Genomic DNA, 25,006 nt, shown 5'->3' with positions numbered 1-25,006 from the left:
ACTGCTTCTTTGGAGACATGGCATTTCGCGTGCCTGAAAAGTAAAAATGGTCAGTGGAAGTGCATCAACAGCCATCGGAAGGGATCCGGTGCTCTGATTGCAAGTCCCATATCTAAAAAGCAATTGAGAAAGTATCAATTAGGCCTGATTGTCAAAGTTCCCCAAGAGGCTGAGTTCACGCCAACAGAAGCACTGATTGAGATGCTGGGCGGTGAAGACAAGATTTTCCTCCTGCTCACGCTCCCCCTTAGATCTGAGCTGCAGTCATCAGATCGAAGCAAGAAAAGCTCGGGGGTAAAGACTGCTCTCTGAGCACCTTTTCTACCCTAGGTTCAGGTCCAACAGCAGGCACCAACTGCTCATGTCTGGATGTCCTTCAGCACACAAAGTCCCAAAGCCACTTAATTGCTGGGAGCTGCAAGGTTATGACGTTACGTGTTTTTTTTCTTCTGGTTCTCTTCTCTCAAGCCATCTGCTCCTGCCCACTAAAAAACTAACTAGACCAACACGGGTCAATTCCCTGTAAATACACACATACCTTCTGTTAACAAGCTTTGAGTTTAGTTCCGACCAGAGCACTCAAAAGACCTTTTCATACCCACCCCCTCTCCCTCACAAGGAGGTGCTGGTGTTAGTTCTACTCCAACAAGCACAAGCTCAGTGCCAGAACCACCACAGGGAACACTATAATCAGTGATAAGGGTAAAATCTTTGCAGCAGAAGCCTCCAACACATTATCAGAAGATGACATGCATCCCAAAGGACATCCAAGTAACTGTATTTTACATGTGCTTTGCCTTCATTGTATGTGCAACCCTGTAAAGACTGCAAATGAAAGTAGTCCAAATGGGATTCATTTGATAGAGAGGAAAAACAGAAGAGATTTTTTCTACTTTCTTTTCCTCCCCACAAACACTGGTCCCCTCCCATCCATCAAAGTATCAGGGATTTCAGGGGAGACTCTCAAAGGAGGCCTAGAAGAAACCAGATGTCCTTCCAAAACAAGGGGAAGAAACTCTGGAAGATTTCAATATCAACATAATAGGGGAGATAGGATCTTTTTTTTTCTTTCCCCCTGTTAAGTATTTGATCAAGCCTCACAAAGGTGCTAATGTATTATTAAAGCTAATGGAGCTCTACAAGAAATGTTAATGGACATTAAGTTTGCATAAATGAATTACACATTAGCGCAGTCACAAGAAATCTCGTATCTGCCAATTGAGGAAGTATCTGATCGCTTCTGTTTTCCTCATTACAGGAACATAACTTCACGCTAGTTTCAGAGAGATGAGAATTGTAACCAAGACGTTCATAATGAAACTACATAACGAAGCAAATGAAATAAAATTAATACAACCTCCTCTTTCCCTTTCAGCCTCATGTTGCAGCTGACGTCAACCTGTCAAAATAAGCACTGGGAATCATCTGCGTAACCCTGATTTTCTGAGGCACCAAAGCCATGCAGTGAGGACAGCCTGATTTGGTTTTGGAGCTCTTTCTGAGCAGCAACATATGTGTAGAGCAGCTGGAAGTCGGGCACGTCTGCATTTGGGACCACAGGTATTTCCAGAGAACCGCCCAGAGACCTTGTTAACGTCACATAGAGTAGGACAGCTCCTAAACAAAGTGCAATGCATTATTAACACCCTACATGATGGGAACATAAGAGTGAAAGTGGTCAGGCCTTTGTCAGGGATGCTGCTAAAGATTCCATGCACTTCATCCTGCCCTAATTTAGAAACACAGTGGCAGCTGTACATTCACAGTGCACAAAACCAACACAGTGGCCATGTTATTTTGCAGTACATTCACAACGGTGGCCCAGTTGCTTCAATGTGGCATCGCAGAAAAGCATCTCAAAGAGAATTTTGCTACAAAAAAAAACCCAACCCTTCCAACCCCCCGAGATTTAGTCTGTACTGATGATCTTAACGCTCAGCCAGGACCTTTTAATGGCGCAAATTCAATGAAAGGGGATTGGAAAAGTCAAAACATAACCAATTAAATGGTCAACAACGTTTCAGTTTTTAAAGACAGGATATAAGCTCCATCAACACCCTCCATGGCTTCACCTAAACACATGGCAAACGGTTTCTGAACTCTTCAGTGAGTACTTTTACACGATAAAGCCATTAGAAGTTCTGCTACTCACACATGACTTCTAGGTAGCGTTGTGTCTGCAAGTCTTTGACAGCGGGGTGATCCACCAAGCAGATGACTGGGACCCCATCGTCCTCACGTCCCACCTTCAGCAAAAGCTGGCTGGTCACCGTGTACATATCAGACCACTGCTCCACTTCTGACTTGCCTGGGAAGGAAATGGAAAAGAAGAGCAGAAAGTGATGATGGATGTATCTGTGGGGATGCTCTCCTTTCTTGTTTCCATGCCTAGGTGACAGGCTGCCTTCGTACACCTCTTTCCTCTCTTCAGACACAAGGCTTTAATGGAAGGGAGGAATGTGGGGATGGAGCAACACTCCTCTCTGTAAAGTTGTCTCTGATTAAAATCTACCATACACTATCACAATGATTAACAATCCCTTTACACCATCCCCGAATCCCAGAACTCTTCAATCAATGGAGTTACAAATCCCCTCCCACTTTGGAATCAACAAGAAGCTAGAAAAGTGATTAAACAGATTAACTTAATTAAAAGTCGTATTGATAGGCTGAAATATTTCAGCAGTACTCCAGAGAGAGTAACCATGAGAGTAACTGCAGGATTTACTACCTGAAAGATGACGTGACATACAACACAGAATCAAGAAAGAAAAGAACAGGCAGGAGAGGGGATTTTGCCATGCCCTCTGCAATCACTTGCTGACAGCGTGCCTCCACTGTGCTTCCAAATGCTCTTTATCTGTGTCTTTTTACTTAAGGATTCAGATTGCGTGGTCAAAACGTTAGGAGTAACTTGCAACAGAGGTCTTTCAAACACAAGTATTATGATCCTGAAATATTGTTTAAGTAAAACACAAGGAGAGCTACAGAAAGTGACATCCCTTCATGCCTAGAGGAAAGGCTTCACTCCGTTCTCAACCCACTATTTCAGTTTCCTGACTTCTGTTTAAAAAACATCCAAAGAATCCACAGGGTGAACTGGTATTTCAAGAAGCTACTACTCAGCTCAGCAGTCTTCAAAGCTAAAGCAAAGCTGGGATTCAATTGCCAACGCAAGAAAACTCAATCAAGAAGCTGGACAGGTCAAGCATGAAGGGTCAAAAACTATTGCACTGCTGCCTGCCAGAATAGGAAAGAAAACCAAGAAAGAGATCATTTGAAGATCTGTGTAACGTTTAGATGACAACAGGTGCTGGAAATCAGTGGGGCACCACTTCAAGCAGCAGCAGGTTTGCATTCCACCTTTATCAGCATACGCTCAGCATGTGTCATACTCAGATGCTTGTAGGTGTTGTACTTAAATAGACGATTTTATCTTGCCCTTGTAGGGGGGTTGCATTTGAAGTAATGAGTCTGGACTTCTGTAGAGAGCCCTTCACTGTCTCAGCACAAAGGTGTTGTCAACCAAGCTCACATCTACATGCAGACTTAAAACTAACAGCATGACACATGCAATCAGTGTCAGCGACTCAACTGTGCTAATACCAGGAGCAACCAGGCTGAGGGGAGTAGGAGAAACACTTCTTATATGAATATGCAACTGAACACAGGAAAAGTACTCCATAAACAAAAGAGTGAGATATGAAGATGAACTGAAAATCAAAGCACAGGTGATCTTACTCATACCTAAAACAAGGCAGGAAAATACAAACAGCCATGGAAATAAATTCTCCGCACAGCTTTAAGGCTCCTCGAGGTCACCTGCAGTTACAGAAAGGCTCCAGATCCTTATACTTAAGTCTGGCAGGTAGGCAGAGGACAACATGAAGTTCAGCCCTTCTGTGTTAAAGAATAATTTATGTCTGCCCACATACTCCTTTGTTCCTGAGCTGGCGTTTAGAACAGCTCGCTTTTTTCTTTCTTTCTTTCTTTTTTAAAGGAGGCAACAGAGAACAAGCAGACAATGTTACATAAATCACTTCAGCACGTGAAAAGGAAAGAAAGAAAATGGTGACTGGGAGGACAGACGTACCAGTCAGCTCCTTGTTTCCTTTGAACCATCTGATGGTGGTGGCTGGTCTGCTGGCCATGGCAGTGCAGTTCAGCTCAATCTCTTCTCCCTCAACAGCGATTTCTTTTTGGATGTCAATGACCAAATTGCGTGGTGGGACTGGAACGAAAGAGAAATCAAACAAAAACCCAAATCACAACACATACTTAACAAAAAGGCAAGTGTGACATTTTCTGATCGCTAACACAAGACAAGAAATACTTCTGAAAAAACCCATAAAGCCTATTGGAGCAAAGTAGCCACCAGCATTTAGTTTATCTCTCCATCGATCAAATCCTATGATAGATGGCTTTGCAGTAATCAGAGTAAGCGACTTCAGTCTCCACCTAATAGTCAGAGTGGCTTCACAAATTATCACTTATCAAATCCTTACGTTTCTGTTCTGCCTCCTACCACAGCACCGCTCTGCAGAAGAATCTGAATCTTCCATGGCATTCAGTTGTGTACGTTGCTATTTAAAAACACAGTTTGACTTCATGCACATTTCTCGACTTGTGCTGACAGGGAGAGGAAACACCAAAGCTGACATTTGGAAGTGCATTACTTACCGCAGTTCTAACCTCGGAAGGCAATTTTTTCTCTCCTGCTGTTCAGTTTCAAGTCTCAGCCTTAAGGAGTGGAAGCAGGCCAGCGACCATCAAGCTCATTGAAAATGCTCACAAGGCAATGAGCACAGGAGCACGTGGGACTGCAGTCACCTTCGGAACAACGCTGCCTACCTCCACAAACTAAGCCCAAAGGAAGAGGAGACAGTCAACCGTGCATCCAATGACCAACTCCAGCACTGCATGGCAGTCTCCCTAGGATGGCAATTGGCCGTTCTCCCCACTTTTCTCTACAGAGTCTTGCATGAAATGAAATGTAAGGCTGTAATACTCAGAAACAGGCCAGAGCTTCAGCCTGCAGCCTAACACCGAGACGTGACAAACAAGCTTAACAGCGATGACATAGAAGCAAGGAGTCTCTCCCTATGGAAGCACCAATAGCTGGAGAGGGAGAAAAAATGAACATCAAGAGTTCACATGGCGTGGAGTTGCACTCACAAGGGAAAAATAAAACCCAGAACTTCCAAAGGAAACTCAACTTTGCTCCGATGGATATGATTAAGCAACTGTATAGTTCAAATGTGACTAACGTGTCTTTCAGCTAATGAAGAACAAATATGTATAAATATCATCCAGATGATCAAATGGACTAATTAGTCACTTGTGGCTTTTCTGTAAGAAGAACAGAACAGACCACATATTGGAGATCTTCACATGTTCCAATTAAGCATGCATAAATCTACATATAGTCTTACTGAAGGCATCAAAGTTGTGGGGAAGAGGAGGGAAGCACATTACTGAAGGAAAAGAAAGCGTGAAGCTCTCTTCTAACACTGACTATGAAGAAAACTTTGCTTGCCATAGAGAGCATCATTAGAAGCAGACCAGCAAAACTACTCCTAGATAGAACTTAAAATATATAGGAGACAGAGTAATGACTAAGAGATCTTTGGTGGAGAATGAATCCCAACGTTGAACTGATATGGATAACTACTCCCCAGGCCTGTCCCATTTTTAATCCTAATCAGGGAGTCAATAACATGGAAGAAAAGACATGTTATCCTTGGCTTTTCACACCCTGTCTTGAAGTACGAATGTTAGCTAAGATAAACACTCCCCTCCTCAGCCTTCTAATAATAAACATCTATCTTTATTGCCTGCCCTATGAACTATGGCTTTGCCTGAGCATGTGATGAAGGCGAAAAGGAAAGGCTCACTCTTTATGAATGCCAGGGAGAGGCAGGCACACACTGCTCATGCTGAATGTCTTTCTAAAAAGGAACTGAAGCAAAATCCCAATGAAAGAAATCAGATTTCACCTTGAATCCTAAAGCCTAATGTGTGTTAAAAAGGAAAACCACCAAAAGCCAACTGCATTACACCTCCCACTTGGGAGACATGCAGTCCCTGCTTATAGACGAATCAAGTATTATTTCAAACACACTGTTAAGTAGGGAAATTAAATACAACACAGTATTTTTGTTTAGGTGTGATTACTGAGAAGGGCTGGAATAGAGCTTCTCATCCACACGGATGCTGGAAACTGTATTAGAAGTTAAAAGCTGTTGATAAACATAACAACTGTAGTAGAATCGCTTATAAACGTTATTTAAGCAATGTATAAAAACCTAAGAGCCAAATCTCATTAAATAAAAGGAGAAAGATTTAAACTAATCAGCAAGTGAGATCTCACATCGTATCATCCTCTCTGATTCAGGTTCTCCTATTAATAGAATCTTAAAAGCCACAGCTAATCTGTAGAAAGAGCTCTAATAGCATGAGCTGCTATTATTGGTAACTGCAGCCTTACAGCTGCATATCCACCACAGCCCCGCAAAGCATCAAGAGAAGGCAAGGCAAGGGCTCAGCGTGACTGGCTGTGAATGTATTTTGGCTGGTGGGAATGGGAGGGATGAGACAGAATTAACTTCAGCTCTTCAAACAGCAGATCCCAATAGCACTGAGCAACTTTAGGATGCGGAGTGAAAAATCTTCTGTTCCATTAAACGTGAAAAGAAAAAACTGCTACAATTAATAGGAAACCATCGCTTCCCATTAGCTGACTTTACATTTCACTGGATGAGTCAACAGAGAAACATGCAAAAGTTATGCATCTTCATCTGGTAGGAGGTTCCTGAGCTACGCTGTTGGTAATAACTGCCCTTAAGGAATATCACGGATGGGCAAAGATGCTGTCTGTCTTCATTATAATATCATAGTTCACATCCCCAAGTCTGGGAAGAAAATATTTAGCGCACCATCAGATTAGTCTGACCACCCAAAGCACAAAATTCATCAGCAATCAGAGAGGTTCACCAACATGCACCTGTTGGGTCCTTACCGAGCACCGTGATGGTGGTGTAAATTTCCTGTGGGGGATCTGTGTAGAGCTGGCAGAAGTACCGTCCTTCATCAGAAACAGAGACGTTCGTCAGCGACACTCGGAGCTCACTGTTGGAGAAATTCACCAGCTGAAACCTGCTGTCCTTCAGCGCTGCGGAGCAAAGGGATCGTCAGCGACCGCGGTGACAGATGCAGAAGTCCCTCTCCCAACACAAAGTCAAACGTCTGCTGCAGAGATCTGAGCTGCATCTAAACCAGCACTGCATGGCTCCTGTCTGTAGCTGGAACCCTGCTCTGGAGTTACAGCTTGGGATCCATGGGATGCTTCTGCTCTCAAATCGTTACCAAGAATCAACAGAAGCAAATCAGCTGGGCACAGCAGCAAGGCTTTCCACGTGGTGTTTACCTTCAGAGGTGCAATGGGAGGATCAGGCTGGGTGTTAGGAAAAACAGCTTCTCCAAAGGAGTGGTTGGGCACTGGGATGGGCTGCACAGGGAGGTGGTGGTTGGAGGGGGGGGGGGTTAACCATCCATGGAGGGGTTCCAGAATCGTGGGGATGTGGCACTTGGGGACACAGTCAGTGGGCAAGGTGGGATGGGTTGGGGATCTGAGAGATCTTTTCCAACCTGAATGATTCTATGACTCAGACAGCATTAACGATGCACAGGTAAATTGCTTATTGTGAAAATCCACTTCTGTACGTATGCATTTTGGACTGTGTGCAGGGAGGAAACTAGGAACAGCACGAAAGATACAAGAAGTAGGGAAAGGACAATTTAACATTTGTTCCCCTAGAAGTTTGGAAACCGTGTGTTACAAATCTTACCAGCAAACATAGAGGCTGCAAATGTTAGCACAAGTGAAACAAGCCAGGCTTTACAGCCTGCCCATACTGGTAGAGGTCATAAGGTGCTTTAAGAGAAAACGCTCCTATAACACCCAGCACAACGTGCCAGTGTCTCTGGTCCCCGTTGTGACACTACAAACCATTTCCAACACCTCATTGCAGCTACGAGGCGGTACAGTAACAACAGGAAACAAAGCCAGGTTTGTTCAGCGGACCCCAGGGCGGTGATGGGAGATTTTGCTTTGGCTATAATAAGGCAGAGATGGTCTTGAAAATTTCAGCCTTCCCACCACACAGATTACCTCTGAGAACATCACACTGCCTCTGCTTTGCCCTGTTCAATTTGTTTGTGTCAGCTAAATATTTGGCACTCGATTGCAATTCACCCTGAATTACTACAATCAATTCCTATTGCAAAGAAGATGGTCTGACTTTTAAAGGGGACCATCAAGGTTTCCATTAAGGAGAAAGATTATGATTGCCTGTCTGATCTGCCCTCCAAAGAATTGACTCAACTTTAAGTGTCCGACATAAAATTAAAAGATCTCAGCATATCCTTTATCCCAACTGCAAGCAAAGAGCAGGAAAAGTTGTTACCAACTAATAAAAGATGGAACTTACGTCTGAAATCTCTGAAATAAATGGTCTGTCTGTTGGGATTGAGGAGCTGAATCACGGAGTCGTCACTGTTTTTGACTCGACAGCTGATGGTGGCAACGTCCCCCTCCACTACCGTCACATCTTCTGTTACCAAGTTCTGGCCATCACCTTAGGAAGGAAAGGAAGAGGAAACATGAAAATCACGAACAACGTCTGAATGTTTCATTTGGAATTCTCCAATGAGCAACAGCAAGAAATTCAAGGATGGATTCCCTCCCCTTAACCGTCCTGGAAGGAGTTGAATTCAAGAGGAGTGATTAGAAGAGAGGTCCACGGTGGGAATTCTGGAAAAATGACTGCTGTGCAGCTAATTGCTTACCAAATGACCACCATACGGCCTCGTTACAGAGCAAACAAGTCACTTCATTCCCTCTGTTTTAAATAACAACCAGAAATGATGAGCAGGGTAAAATCTCCCTGGCCTTATTTATGCCTTTATATCCTCACACCAGCCCCAGGAGCGGACGTTCCATGCCACGTGCATGGAAACAGCCAAGATTTCCTTCCTCCCTTAAAAAAGATGAATATGGTTAAATTTCCTTGAAAGAAAGATCTGCTGTAAGAAGCAGCCGTCCTTTGACTTCAGCAGATACGCTTTTGTGAACTGCTTTTCACTTACTACATCTCATCAGTGGGTGCTATTAATGTCCAGAGGCTGGGAAAGAAGAACTCGATGCAATTATGCCGTGGGAGTCTTGTAATCATTTACAGGTCACCACCTCCAAACTCTCTCTCTAATGAATAGAATCATTACATCAGATGCACGTGGAGAAATCTGGTTCGCGTTATAAAGGATGCAGAGGATCGTGATTTGTTATAAGAAAATATATATATATAAAGCATTTTGCATTTCCTGTTTTTCACATCTTCTACGTCAGCTTACAGCAAAGCAGGGCTGTGTTGGAGGTGGGAGGAGGAACCAAAGCCCCTCTTGGGGGCAGCTCACAGCTTGTCTGCCTTCCATATGGAGAACCGCAATGCAGCTTCACTTGTAGATGGCCCAAGGAAGTGGGAGAAACTTTGAGACTTGATACACCCAGGGATGCTCATTATGCTCCCGTTTGTCTTTTTTCTTGCCTTTTCTCCACCTTTCTTTAGTGAGCTGCTAATCACTGTCAGACCTCTCAGGTCAGAAGATGAGCACCCAGCCACACAAACACGTTACCAACAATCTCACTATGGTTTTCTTCCAACACTTCTATCCATGGCAGTACAAATGTTTGTCACGTACAGCCCACCTGAGCAGAGCTAAGGGATGAAACAGCATATCTCATTTAGGAACTTACAGCACCGTGATACAAGACTTCACACCCAGCCAAATGGGTGACACTGACAACTGATCACAGGCAGCTATGGGTAGGACACCAATGACCAGAAGCGGACCTCAGCCCCCACCCACCCACAGCCAGGTTCCAACAGAGGCTACACTGCAATACTCCAGCAGCAGAGCAAGCCCAAATCAGGGCAGCCTGATGGAGCTGTGGTATCCCTGTTCATTGCAGGAGAGTTGGATTTGATGGCCTTCACAGGTCTCTTCCAACTCTAAGGATTCTATGACTCCATGATTCCGTTCTATGGAAACACTGCCCACCACTAACAGTTCCCAGGGAACGATTTTATCAAACCCATTCAAAACAAGCCTCTTGCACAAGGATCAGCTTGATATGTTCCCATAAATGCAATATTCGCTACAAATCATTAACAAAGCTATTAAGAGTTGATATCCATCTAAGCAATTACTGCAAGCATATTTTTTTTTCTTTTACATTTACTTTAAAAGACTCAATCCTATTTTCAATTCATTAAACCGCTCCTTGCATTTACTGAGTTTTACATCAGCTTGGAAAGCCTATTTGAATTAATAAAAATTACAGTAGAAGTAATTTAGAAATAAATTATTTGAAGTTTAAGCCACTGAAGCTTTTCATGCTGGAATGCTGCTACATTAAGCCTGCTGACTGATTGCTTTGGAAGTCCAGCATCGAGGTCCAGGCTGGCGTCAGGATCTGTCTCAAGGAATATTTGCTCTCCCGCAGGCTTTGGGGTTAATGAGAGGCACAGGGCACATGAGGACAACACCCCACAGTGTGACACAGCCATCAGCTCCACCATAGTGTATCTCAGTGTATTTATTCTGAACCAGAGGGCATCCTATCCGGCTGTTGTTTGCACAGATTCACTTGCTCTGCTGACCTAAATTTGTTTGCTTAACTAGCAGCACCAGGCAGTACGAGTTAACGCTTTTGGTTATCTGCATTCACATCTGCTCCCAGTTACCAAAAACAGCATCAATTACAAACTTCAAATTAAATAAACATGCAATGCAAAGCGAGAACTCTCTAGACCCATTTTCACTTAAACATTTCAGGAACTTATTTGCTAATATTTACCAGCGCTACGCAAGCATTCCGGGGAGTATTACTTTCACCAACATACATACATTTAAAGCACCCGAACGTCTTTTAATGGCATAAAGATTTGGGTGGAGAGAGGAAGAATCACAGAACAGCTCAGGTTGGAGGGGACCTCAGAGTCCACCCAGTGCCACCCCCAGCCATAGGCAGGGCTGCCCCCACCAGCTCAGGCTGCCCAGGGCCCCATCCCACCTGGCCTTGAGTGCCTGCAGGGATGGGGCACCCACAGCTTCTCAACATCTACAACTTGAACTGTACAGATCTCATATGGAATCACAGAGTTTTTAAAAGGAAGGCTCTTGTTGATAAAGAACTCTCCTCAGCGCTCTATCATCACATAAGGGACAGACTGAAAGATCAGACTTCACATCTCAAACTTGGGCAAGAATGCTTGATTAAATCTCAGCTTTGCCCACATAATTCACATTGGGCTCTGTTTATAACGCTATGAAGAGAATCGAGTCTCTGTTTCCAATGAATTGTTTCAACCCCTCAGCATACACACAAGGAGATCAAGTCCAGCATGAAAGAAGTGGAAGTGAAAAAAAAAACCTGCAACCATTTTCTTGGCTCATTAAGGCCTTGGAAAAAAGAGAACAAAACACTGCAAATGAAAATGAGTTTTCTTTAAGCCCTGCCCACACTCAGCAGGCAATCTTTTCGCCTGTGCACACACATAACCTGAGCTCGCAGGTAGGCAGTTCTTCAAAACATGCTTTCCTGGGCTGAACTTCTCATCGCTGCCCACACACACACCGGATGACTTGCACTTGACGTAAGACGCGAGAATATTCTTGAGCTGAAGTGTAACGCGTTGCTTTTGAGAGAGGAAAACAGGAACGTGAGATGAGCCAGCTCCCAGGGTAGGATCCAGGGGGAACTGTCATATATATAACTGCCCCATCCCTGCAGGTATTCAAGGCCAGGCTGGATGTGGCTCTGGGCAGCCTGGTTTGGTGGCTGGAGACTCTGCACACAGCAGGGGGTTGGAACCAGATCATCACTGTGGTCCTTTTCAACCCAGGCCATTCTATGATATGCATCATACATACATAAAATTAACGAGCATGTGCAATAACCAAAACAGGTATCTGCAATGTAAGGAAAAGAAAAAAAAACCACTCTGCGTGTCTCCTTTACTATCTAAAGCAATTCTCTGGCTGTGCAATATAGAAAACCTACATGAAGGAAGGCCAAGATGGAGGGAAGCAACACGCTCAGGGAAAGATTTTGGCTAGAAGCTAAACAATTAATTTTTACACTTGTATTTCTGCCTTTGACCGCTGCAGTATTTGTTCCTAAGGCTGCAAAGTAAGAAGACTTTGAACGGCAAATTGTGTTAGAACAAGTTTATCTTACATGGGCACAGCGCAGGGACCTTGGATCATACGCAGTGGTCACATTGAAAATTAATTCTTTTTTTCCACTTGCAGCACATCGGGATGGAGTGAAGAATCAAGGGGAGGAGATGGGAAGATGAGAAATACGTGCTTGCAAACATGCCTCTTCAATTCCCAACACAACACCAGCCACAGGTACCTCGTCACGGCCAACAGCACTGCTGATTCCATCCACAGAAAACAGACAGAAATGCTTTCCAAGAAAGAGTCGTTCTCATGAAACCTTAACTACGTAAACTCATGAAATTCCTCTTAATAAAGCCAAAGAAAAAAAAAACCAACCGAAAACCTGCACTCAAATATACTGTTTGTTTGTGTCTTGGATGAAAAACATGACGTGATGATCAATCCACAGAACTAATGTAATTTGAATGTCAAAACTTACCAACTTCAGCCATCTAAGGAGAATGAAATGATTAAATAACCAGCTAAAGGTTGAGAGAAGCATTATGGAAGGCATATAAACACCTGGCAATCTACCTGCAACAAAGGCCTTTTCTCCTCGTTGCTGCTATTCCACCAAGCAGCTCCTGTGCTCTTCCCACCCACCACAAAGATCAGTATCCCCATGAAGCATCACAATCTGCCCCTTGAGAAAGACCACAGCAACAGAACAGGCATTCCGCAGCCATCAGATGCTACGGAGCAGCAAGAAGGAGGAAAACAAATCACCATATACAGTCTTGGTGAATTTACTTTAAGGAGATGGGACAGAAATGGTGACGGCGTGCTGAAAGCAAGCTGCAGGAGCTCAGTGCATCTGGCCCTGCAGCCCGAGCAGGCTGTTCTAACACAGAGCATCGTCACACTGGAACTTTATGAGAAGAATGGACAATCCGCGCTAATTGTGTCGGCAACAAAAGGCAATTGCTTTCTACGGAGTTAATTTCGTGACATCTTTTCATGCGCAAGAGAATGGTTGCAATTTTAGATCGGGCTGTACGTGCGTGTAAGAAGAGCACGAGACACAGCCCATGGCACGTAGGAAAGATGTACTCGAGGAATGAACCCTAAATCAGTGCCTCTGCTGCCTAGCAGAGCTGCTTTGCACAAAGATGCACCATTCTGCCTCCACAAGCAGCTCAACTCCAGACTCAAGACACTGACTGCACCAGCTTCAAGGGCACCTGTTAGTATTGACAGGCTGGGGGAGTGTAATTGCACTATTATTAGTCTCTTCGCATCTCCCAGTCCATTTTGTCTGCCAAAGAGAGATGATGAAAGCCTTGCAAGTTAAAAGCTGCGAGTGACACAGCAGCAGGGCTGAGTGCTGGTGTGCAGCAGGCATCACCTAAGAGCATGCACCCGTGGCACTACGTTGGAGCACATGACAGTGTCTGATGACCATGGCCATCACAGCAACCACACTGGAGCATGTCTATGGCCACCAGACTCCATGTTAGAGCACATATCCTTGGCCAGAAGAGACACCACATTAGAGCACATATCCACAGCCATCAGACTCCACAATGGAGCATGTTTATGGCCACCAGACACAACACTGGAGCACGTGTGGTCACATTCCAACATGGAATCTGGTGGCCATGGACAAGACTCCACACTGGAGCACATATCCAAGGAGCACAGACACGTCTTTAGAGCATGGTTAGCACCCACAGTCATCACAAGCACCACAGAGGAGCACGTGTCTGCATCCACCACCATCACACAGAGCAGGGAGGTGGGAGATGGGCACAGCAGGTGCCCAGAGCTCACACTCATAGCCCAGGAGAGAGCAGAGTGAGTGGGAAGAACACATTTTGCTCAAGGTACAGCTGTGAACAGATGACGGCGATAACACTGAATAATGCTGCATTGTGAAAGTTACTCATATTTCTGCTGAAAAAGCCAAAGGTTTTTGGTCTATAACATGAAAGAGAGACTTCTTAGCATAAAATTGGGTTTCTCAGCCCAAACAGCCCACTGTGAAGGTTGGTTCACTTCAGCTGGCTGCCAATTACTGATACCTTTCTGCCCTGAAGTCTTCCTTTTATGCCCAGCCCAGGTAAAAACAATAACAGGAAACTTCCAAAGCTGCACATGGATGTTTACAAACTATTATTTCTTCAATTTCATCCTCAACTCTGGGGGGAAAAAAAAAATATATTATTTTCAACCAAGATTTACACCTAACACTTTGAAACAGCAACTTTCTTCTCTAATAAGATCTAATTACCACTTTCGTGACCTTCAGTCGAGTATCTCTGAGATTTTCCCTGCATTCAAGTAGCTCTTACTGTCTCTTCAAAACCTTTTCTATGGCGAGCAACTGCCTTCGTATGGCCAAAATGCAACTGTACCTCCTGTGGGAAAGAGCTCTTCAAAAAAGAAGCACTGCTGGCAAACAAACAGGACTCTAGAAAATCTCATTTTCAAGTTTGTTTTGCTGTCATCTCCAATAAGCTGATGTGAAGTTGTGCCCTGTGTAAAATCCCCACGTATCGTGAGTGACAGCTACTTCATAGCACAGCATCCACTGCAGCCTCAGAACCCAACGGAGCAGACGGCGGCTCAAAGGAAAGGGAGGAAATGGGATATAAGCATCTCCACTTCTGCGTCTGAAGTTTGGGCTGCAGCAAATTGATATGGTAATGCTCACGTGGCGTTCATGTTTGCTTTCAAATTTCATGCGTGTTATTCTTCCTCTACCAATAAAGAGAAAGAAAAGCTGAATTTAAAAGGATCGCTTTGATGAAGGGCGCTGATTTCCACGTCCATTCTGTTGCTCTTGAGTTCTGATAGAGCCTGATGTGTTCACTCCGGAAGAGCACAAGATAAAAGAGTTCCTCTGCGGTGGAAAAAAGGGGTTGGGGGATTAATATTCACAGACACTGTTCCCCAACTTTCAGTATCGTGGATCTGTAATAACACAGCTACCGCCTGTCACTGATGAAGCTCATCAATTAAGGAACTACTTGGCATTAAGTACAACGCTTTGTTAAGGTTCATTGTTGCTCAGAAGATGAGCTGAAAAAGAGAGACCAGGTAAAAGCTCCATACTTATGAGAAAAGCCAAGATCGGCCCCAAATGCAGCAATGGTGGGAGATGCCTTCTTTTCACCCACCTTCCATTGTGTTCCATTTACTCCGCTTGGTTTTCTAAGGGCTGCTTTGATATTAGGAAGAATTTCTTATCAGAAAGAGTGGTTGGACACCAACACAGCCTGCCCGGGGAGGTGGGGAGGTCACCACCATCCTAGGAGGTGTTCAAAGGAAAGGGTAGGTGGAGTACTTATGGCTATGGTCAGTGGGCAGCGTTGATGGTAGGTGGGTGGTTGGATTGGATGATCCCAGAGGTCTCATCCAACCTTTATGATTCTATGACGCCCTTCTCTGATAGACTCCATCACCTGACCTGCACACATTCATTCTAGATGACCAATAATCCAACTGGACTACCACAATCCACACCACCGCCGGGCCTGGCCACCACCAGTCTTCCCATCCTCTTATTTACTGCCAATTTCAGCAAGTTTCCTTGACATTTTCTGCAGGGACAAAACCACTTCCGAACCATTCAGCCAGCTATTTAATTTTCCCGTCATGCGCTTTCCTCAACCTCTGTAATTGCACCAACCTATTTCCTTCTCTTCTCGATACATATTTTAACAAGTGTACGCACGTGTGAATGCTTTCAGCACCTTTCATCACTGATTCACCCGGCGACGCACTGCAACCCTCTGCCCAGCTCTCACTGAGCCCCAGCCAACATTCCTCCACTCGAGTCCTCTCCTGGCTTTGGAGAGAATACGCAAGATGGTGCTAAAAAAGTTGCTTATTATGGGGAGCGTGTTTGTGTTACGAATTACACACTTCAGGAAAATATACTGCAAATTCGAGAGCAAGTTGTGCAGAGCTATTAAATTTCTGGAGGAAAAAGGGGGGGAGAAGAAAAAAAAAGATAGGCTGTAACCACCTTTACTGCTTTTCTTGTTTAAAGAGTAGGAATAAAAGATGACAACAGCTCCGAACTGACACCGAGGGTTATATTTACTTTAAACATTTGTGAATTTCTGCATGATGAAATTGCATCGGGGAATTCTTTCTCCTGGCGTGCAACTGGAATGGTATAAAGATAGAAAACTGGTTGGAAATATACTGCTAAAGCAACGTAGCTGGCTAAGTATTGTTAGTCCGAAGCCCAGCGGTCCCTTTGCTGAATCACTCTCCACCTGAATTATTAAAACTCTCAGCATTCTTTACTCCTGAAACTGCTGGAATTGCCCCGTTTCTAACTGGCTGCTTGCAGCCCCAGGCGTTTTGAGAGCACTGGTTGCAAAGGGAGCATGGAGAACACTGTGCTGCTGCAGCATGGAGCCATGGGATGGATCCAGGTGTGGGGGAGCAAAAACAAGGACCAGCCCAACACCAACCCTGCAAAATATCTGCTTTGAGGTTAATGCATGCGGTGAGCATCAGTCTTTTATGCTGCACCACTTGCTAGGAACAACCAGGCAGTCCATAGCTGATGCAAATGATTGGGACCTTATATACAGCGACTGGGAATGAAACCCCTTTTGCCATAATGAAAACCTACGCATGTTTGGCTGATAAACCTCTCAGCCCAAAGCATTTCCTGACTTGACCACGTCTGTCATGGCTCCTCCAGCCCTCCCCTCTTGCTGCCTCCCATTACTAGTAACCACACCAGCTCAGATTCATCATCTGTCACCTGTGTTGGGATTAGATGTCACGCTTGTCTTTCTATTACTCAGATATTGATAGATAAAATTCCACAGCCATACACTGCCTCGTCCCCTCAAAGGTTACCATCAGAGGATGCTCAGAATCAATACAGATCTTATCTGCCACTGCCCTCAGTGGGGCACTGCAAACAAGGCTCACAAGAACGCAGCACACAGGAATTTGTCATGGCTCTCAGGATTAGTGCAGCTTGTTGCAATACAGCCCGCTGTTCCGCAAATCCTTTTCTTCTCATTCCACGTTTCTAACCAAATCAAGTCTCATTAGGGAACATAATTCACAGCCAGAAATTCAGCCTTTCTGAATATGACCTACCAGTCACAGTCACCACAACGATGTCTTAAAGCACAGTCTGGAAAGCTGCTGGTTATATTTTTCCTCTTTCAGAACTCATTTCTTACCTCATCTGGCAGCTCACATGTATAAATGGTATTGATATTGCAGCCTTGTATTTATCTATATTAAAAGGTAGGGATGCTTTGCCATGTTTAACTAAAGCACCACAAGAGCAGTTTTCTTCAGGAGCAGGGCAATCTTTTCCTTCTATTCTGGAAATAGACAGGACAGTGCAAAACAATAAAAGGTCACTTATTAAACCATTGCTTTGCACTGCTAAGGTCAAGGGTTTATCACAGCACTGCAGAGCCAAAGGACATCTGTGCAGCAGCAGCCCTCAGCCCCCAACCTCAGTCATTCTACAGCTCTGTGATTTACAGGGTGTCGCTGCAAGTTTATTTGCGATGGAACAACTTCACAAAAATACTAAGGAAAAAATAAAAGATGCAAAAAAGTGAAGCTTCCTTCCAGGGGAAGAAACCAGTGTGGACAGAATGGGAGCAGAGATAGGAGCTCAGAGCAGAAAGCAAGGCAAAATGATGCGCAGAATTAACTTCCTATTTTAGGTTAGCATTTCTTGTATTAGGAGGAAGGAGGCACTCTCAGTGAGCCCTACCAATAGCTCAGAGCGGAGAAACACAGGCCTGGTGTATGAATGGCTGTGGTTTGGGTTTTGAGGGTGAAGGACTGTTGAGCACTGAGCCACAATGCAGCACAGCCACATTGCTCTGCCTTGTGCAAGGAGACCAGCACCCAATTAAAAATCACTCATCACTTAATGAGTAGGGAAAGGGAAATTAGGGAATGTTTTTGGTTTTACCAAAGAGGGAAAAAAAGCTCTGTGAAACAACACCATCTCAAACAGCCCATCTGGGTCGCTCAGTACCGTGTGCCCAAGTCCCAACTCCAAGATGCATTCAGTCCCAAACACAGCAATTTAGGAACAGTCAGGACTTCAGATGACAGGAGATGCTGGATTCACACTGCTGCCACTCATCACATCTCAAAGACGTGCACTGTGGAATCAGAAAGTGCAGGCACTGGTGAGGCAGGACATGGAAGTCACCCGCTGCTTGAGCAGGAGCAGCTGGTCACCCCTCAACGCTGCCTGCTGGCCTCTAAATGGGGCTGTCATGTGGAAAAGGGAGAAGAAAAGAGGGTGGGTGCAAAAACAAAAGCAAAGGGCAAAGCTGTGCACAAAAAGAAAAGCACCGCGCGCACCTGTCATAAGTTCTGTGCATGCATTCCTCCAGCTCTGCTGTCACCACTGCAAGACATCATCCGTCAAGGACACCGCCTGAAAACCAGCAATCCACTCATGCTACCAAAGAGAGATGTTCAGAAGCAGCGTTGGCAAGGGAGATGTAGTTTGACAACATAGGATGGTCCCAGCAGACTGCTGCCTCCATTCAGTATGTTTAAATAATACTCAATTAGGATCAACATTCATTTATTATTAATGCTGTTCTAATACAGAATTTCTTATCTGCTTTTTATCTTCCAGCTACACCGCCATCAAGGACACGCAGAGCCTGGATCTAAGGAAGGAGACCTTGATTAATCCAGAGTTTAAAATACATATCGAGCTTCCTGTACCTGCTCTGACTGCTGCTATGGGGAATGGGAGTCTGACAGCGTACAGCAGGTTGCTGCAGGTAGGAAAAGGAAGCATTAATAAAACATTCCCTTTTCACAGACAATGAGCGCATTCAGTACGTTGGTGTCATTAGAACAACGCTGCTGAGCAGCACGCGCTGCCTCGCGTTCGAGTTCTGCTTCTGTCACAGAGCTGTACAACCCATGCTGAAATCCCAAGTACGGGAGGAAGCAACACGGTGTGCCAGCTGCATCGTCACCTCCATTTGTGCACTGTACAGCTTGGCCATACCTTGGGCCACCGAACCTACGCTCCCAAGGACACACATCACCTACAGGGAACAGCAAGGTCTGCTTCCATTCCACGTCTTCCCCAAGGGCAGGGACAACATGCATGGATGCAGGACAAGCAGAGGTTAACCTTCCACTTATGAGGCGGTCTTAGTGATTTCCACGTGTCCTGCTGTCACCCTCAGAACCCATTTGTCAATGCACTCAATTATTAGATGCTACCTGACCTACACCCGCACCCCAACACAAAGCCAGCACGGAATGATGGGATTTTCCAATAACGAGGAAAACTGTTTTAAGACAGATGATGGGAACCATTTTATTCTAACGAGCAGATAATTCTTGCATTCGTACCTATAACCCATTTCTCACAGATTTTTAATATCCATAATATTTTACTGTCAGTAGCATCTGTCACAATGTGCGGCTTCATAATCTCTTCTAAATCCAAGAAATCTTTATTTCCACCAAGTATCTGAGATGAATTTTGATCAACAGCTTGATCTCTTTCATAGAAAAGGATCCCCCTTCACTGTCTGTGCATGTAATTTAAAGCTGTTCTCAAATCTTTTACTTCTGTCACTGCAAAAGGCGAGAATTAAATGACTAAATTAGTAACAAATGTGCAAGCCTGCTGAAAACGTCCTAAGGCACAATGGGGTAACAGATGATAAACTGGAACACAGTACTTCCTATGAGGGATTTTGGCCCATTCCATCCTTGAGGATAGTTTTAAACCACGTGCTGTGCTGTACACAGGAGTTATTTGGTAAGACTCAAAGCAAATGACCCAAGAACTTTTATCCATGAAACGAGAGAGCTAAAATATCCACCAACCTGAGCAACTGGAAGCTTATGCATCTGAACCGCACTTCCATGTACAAACACATCAAACATCGAATGCAAAAGGACGAGTTCTTCCAGGGATTAAATTACACTTGTATTTCACCCTTTGAAGTTAATACACAGCTTGAAATCATGGGAGAAGAGCTGATCTCAATTCGCACCGCAATAGCAAAGCGACTCAAGAAGTTGATAACGCCCGTTATCTGCCTACTCTTCATGTTCTCTTTGGACAAACAAGAGCGTGCACACCAATGTCATGGCTTTGGATTACAGTCCTGTCATGTCTGCAGGCAGGGAGCAGCTCTCAATGCACCGAGCCAGGGCTGCAGCTCAACACTGCCTGCATCTCCTACCACACACCCATCCATTGGGCTGCCAGGCTCAGTGCTGACATCACCACTGACCTCTGCAGAAGGCATCCAACCAATCCAGGATGGGCAATGTGGAAGCGAATGCTTGTTCCTGAGGATGCAGAACATCACCCTGCAAGGAGGTGGATGGATGGGCACAGAGAATGGTGGTGAATAGAGTGCCCCATCACTGCAGGCACCCAGGACCAGGTGGGATGGAGCCATGGGCAGCCTGAGCTGGTGGGGGCAGCCCTGCCCATGGCTGGAGGTGGCAGCCGGTGGGCTTTACACTTCTAATAAATCATTTCTATAAGCAGCGCTGCTTGCATTGCCTTCACTTAATAACTGCTTATAAAAGAGCGGAGAAACTTCCTGCTTCATCTCTTTGCTCAAGTTCTGCTGCTGCTTTTCAGTGCTTGGGAAATCCAGTCCTAAGGGCCACAGGTCACTTATATATCTGTACATCACAGTTTGATGGGGACATTGTGCTTAAGGGATTTTTGCCTTTATTTTTTCCCTCATTTTCCCCTGAAGGAAGAGATTAGAAACAACATCTTTTGTGACACAGAAAGAATGACAGACACTATCAGCTACACAACCCTCCTTCCCCCCATCCCCAAAAAGAAGGGGGAGAAAAAAGCCTCAGCATTACAATCAAAGTGAGAACGCCTTCCTGCGTCTGCTCCCAAAAAAGAAGGATAAAAAGGTATATAATAACAAAAGGCTTTAGTCTGGATTCCAGATCAGACACAATGATGAATGCTAGCCTAAAGGGCAACATATTTGTAAGTTTTAAGTCTCTTGCTACACCAACTGTCCTGATTCATCCCTGTGATAAAGGCAGTTCTGAGAGCTATTTTACCATATTTATTATTTCACGGGAGAGGGAGAAGAACACATGTGGAAGCAGCCCTCAGTCTGCCACCCATCAGGTTTACAATGGCAGTAAAAGACTTATGCTTAAAGACAACCGACATACTATAAAAAATACACATAGGAAAGGACAGTGCATGCTTCTTTTCCCCTATCTCCATCTATGGGGTTTGCTTTCAGTACACCTATGACTGAACCAGAAAGGGCAGATGCTCAGAGGGTGGTGATGCACTGGAACAGGTTGCCCAAGGAGGCTGTGGATGCCCCATCCCTGCAGGCATTCAAAGCCAGGCTGGATGTGGCTCTGGGCAGCCTGGTCCGGTGGCTGGAGGCCCTCAACATCACAGGGGGGTTGGAATGAGATGAGCACTGTGGTCCTTCTCAACCTAAGCCATTCTATGATCCTATGCTCCTGAGCACATCACTGTGTTCACACGTTGTACTATGGGATGTGGCTTAGTGGGGAAACACTGGTGGATGGTTGGACCAGATGATCTCTACCAACCTCAGCTACTATCATTCTATAACTACATCAGCCCTATCCCCTCCACTGCCTCCGGACTTACAGCAATGATACAGCACTTACAGAAGCAATACAGAAATGAGGAGAAAGGGAACATTTAGCTTGCTTGGCACCTCCATGCAGCAGTGAATGGTTCCACTCCTGGTCTGCAGCACAGGAGCCCACCCGCTCAGAATTCACAAGCACTCATATCAAACACTTGGTAATTTCTATCACATATTAAAGTTGCGGTTGCCTTTTAGAAATAGATTGTATTTAGTTTTTAATTAAGTCTTTGTCTTTAAAAAACAACACAGGCCTTGAGGTTTAGATTGTCGTTTTAAACAAAAGTAAAGTGGTAAATGCCTTTTACATGCAACACCATTAGATATAATTAAGCAGTGGGTAAAGCATACATCGTGCTATAAATGTCATTTAGTTTTACAGTTAAACTCATCAACATTTATCAAAACACTGCCTCGAGAAAGAACGAGACAGCTACAGCTAGCGACTTCAATTCACTGCTGCTTTGAAGCTGCACGCTGCAAGGCAAAACTGCAGCAAAACAAAAAACTCAGCCTTCACATTTCATATTTTCATCTTTTGGACTGCAATGTTAATTTCCTGCTCCGTTCCCATGTGTAGTGGGATGGTTCAACCATCGCCCACCGCAGCCAGAGAGCAGCTGGGAGCTCCAGAGGGAGTGAGGGCTGTGGGGCTGGGGGCAGTGCTGGGGATGGGGGAGAGCAAGAAAAGGGCTCAGGGTTATGTCTTTATTGGACTGTTTTGCAATGGAATTGCTGCCAGCTGCTCCCACAAAGCAGTGTGAAAAGAGGAGAAATTCCTTACCGGGCTTTGCAGGCACTCAGCAGTGCTGTGGAAGGTGGCACGCTTTGCTTTGCTCAGTAGCACCCTGCTTTGCTTCAGCACCTCCTGCTCTGATTCTCCCAGGCTACACCTCTCCAGCTGCCGATGCTGAATGCAATGTAAAACCAAAACAAAGAGCCAAAGGCCTTTGAGCTGGCAGCAGCTCAGGAATCCTGCTCATAGAACATGAAATGTGGAGCAGAAACAGATGTGTGGTGCCACCAATGTGTCCCATGCCCACCTGGACAATGGGACCATCACCTCTGCAGTGAGCTGAGATAAAAGCCATTTGTGTGTGCGTGTGGCTGCTTCCTGGGGACGAACCATGAAAGGAAGAAAAAGACAAGCCGAGTGCATTACAAGATGCTGGCGTGCCTGTTGCATGTTAAAAGCTTAAAGGACTTCTAAAATCAGTTTTACATTTGCTCTTTTTCCCTGAGATGCAAATGGAGACCACTAGAAGTAGTTTTCAACTTGCTGATGACGTGCATATGGTAAACACCAGCAGGTACTAGGACAGCAGCTCACTGCAGACTGAATCAAGCTCTGGCTTCAGACATTAAAAGCAAACCCAGATTTGAAATGGATGTGTTTCATGATTAGCCATCAATAAAGAAAATTACACTGTTGTCTTATCTTACAAGGAGCAAGGAGTGAACATTGTCAGGCTGCTCAGATTGCTGTGGGTGCCCCAACCCTGCAGGCACTCAAGGCCAGGTGGGATGGGGCCCTGGGCAGCCTGAGCTGGTGGGGGGCAGCCCTGCCCATGGCTGGGGGTGGCACTGCGTGATCCTTAAGGTCCCCCTCCAACCTGAGCCGTTCTACAGCCCCGCACTGATTGCTGGAAATACGCATTAATTCCCCACTTCCCCAGTCTGTAAATGCACTATTTGAGATCCTGGAGATTCTCTCCCTTTCCCCTCCGCCCTCCTGTGCTGCTGGGATGGCTCCGTGCTGCCGTCTGCTTCCCACCCCTAAGCGATGCGCAGTGTTGGCAAGGCAACAGACTGCAGACTTCTAGGAAGTTACAGCGTGTGCACAGAGGGGAGGGAAGGACACGGCCAAGGGAAACCACTGCCTTAATGGTGCTCCCCAACACCCACTGGTGGCACCAGTGCTGCACTGGCTCAGTGCAAGCAGATGGGACATCAGGTAGCGAGCATCCATTGGAGGATGGAGATGAAGCCAACTTTCTTTCAGCAGAGATCTCTGAAATGGATAGCACATCCTTGCATCAATCCCCCGGCTCACCTTGTTTGAGGACTGTGTGCTAATAGAGAGACCACTCTGCCAAAAATCTATCTTCTTAACTGCTTGAAACCGAGTTGAAAACACACGTATGCACCGCTCCTACCTGCTCACTGCGCTGAGTTCCTCCTTTGGCCTTATGATAAAAGAATGCAGGAAATTATAACCAACTTTACCCCCAGCCCGGAAAAGAGAATTAAACAAAGTCAGCACTACTCCAACAAACCAATGCAATCCATTTAAACACTGAATAGCAATAAAATCTCCGAGGTTTGATACCTTGCTACAGCCATTCACACGACGCCCCATTCTTGGAGCTACAAGCACTAAGTGCAATCCATCACAGCTATTTTTCCAGTAAGTCACCAAAAATACAGCCCGGATCCATCTTTTAAAAGCAGCTGCTAAACTTTAAGATGGCTTTTGCTGCAATGCTGTTAGGGGAGGTTCTGCACCAAAGGCGCTCTTGTTTCGTTAAACCAACCTGTCTTGGGAATAGCTACACAACACTTGGGGGGTAGATGACAAACCAACTTAACACCGACTCCAGCCACGCAGGTTAGCTGTTAGCTGGAGCAGCACCTACAGAGCCGTGCCAATGGCTCACACAGATTGGAGCACCAACATCCCTTGTGCAACGAGCACACTGCACCAACACAGCTCACCTCCACAACCAGCTCAATCGGCTGCTGCTTCAAACTCATTACCAAGGAATAAAGATGCTGTGAAGGGAATTTATTAAGCTCGGATGATGAGAGAAAACACTCAGGTTCCGTAGAAAAACACCCTGACACAGGCGCCATATGCTTAACACCAACAATGAGCTAGGTTGCTTCAACCAGCAAGATTTCCTTCTTCTACTGCATGTATTTAATTTGGTAGCAGCTCATCTTCCTGTCACAACCCTGAATAAGGGGATCCAAACAGCGCGCCTGGAAACGGATCAACCAACGTGTGCTTTTCTCTGCTTTGGGATGAATTATCCCTTGCGTTCTACCCAGAGACAGCCATGAGCAGCCCTTACAGTATGATGAATGGCTTTTTACTTTAG

General features: G+C 45.2%; 1 protein-coding gene across 10 annotated transcripts in view; it reads right to left on the bottom strand.

Moving 5' to 3' along the window:
• CADM1 (cell adhesion molecule 1) overlaps window positions 1-25,006 on the bottom strand; it is a 149,911-nt gene that overhangs the window by 43,255 nt on the left and 81,650 nt on the right. For all 10 annotated transcript variants that reach the window (XM_072354677.1, XM_072354669.1, XM_072354672.1 and 7 more), the window contains exons 2-5: window positions 8,490-8,636; window positions 7,019-7,171; window positions 4,094-4,231; window positions 2,153-2,308 (exon numbers count right to left, since the gene is read on the bottom strand). In XM_072354677.1, coding sequence (XP_072210778.1) covers window positions 2,153-2,308; window positions 4,094-4,231; window positions 7,019-7,171; window positions 8,490-8,636 — 594 coding nt within the window. The remainder of the gene's footprint in view (window positions 1-2,152; window positions 2,309-4,093; window positions 4,232-7,018; window positions 7,172-8,489; window positions 8,637-25,006) is intronic.

The sequence above is a fragment of the Excalfactoria chinensis genome, chromosome 21 (genome assembly GCF_039878825.1).
Source record: "Excalfactoria chinensis isolate bCotChi1 chromosome 21, bCotChi1.hap2, whole genome shotgun sequence".
NCBI lineage: Eukaryota > Metazoa > Chordata > Aves > Galliformes > Phasianidae > Excalfactoria > Excalfactoria chinensis.
The sequence above is the reverse complement of the archived record's forward strand: the minus strand, read 5'-3'. Positions and strand labels throughout refer to the sequence as shown.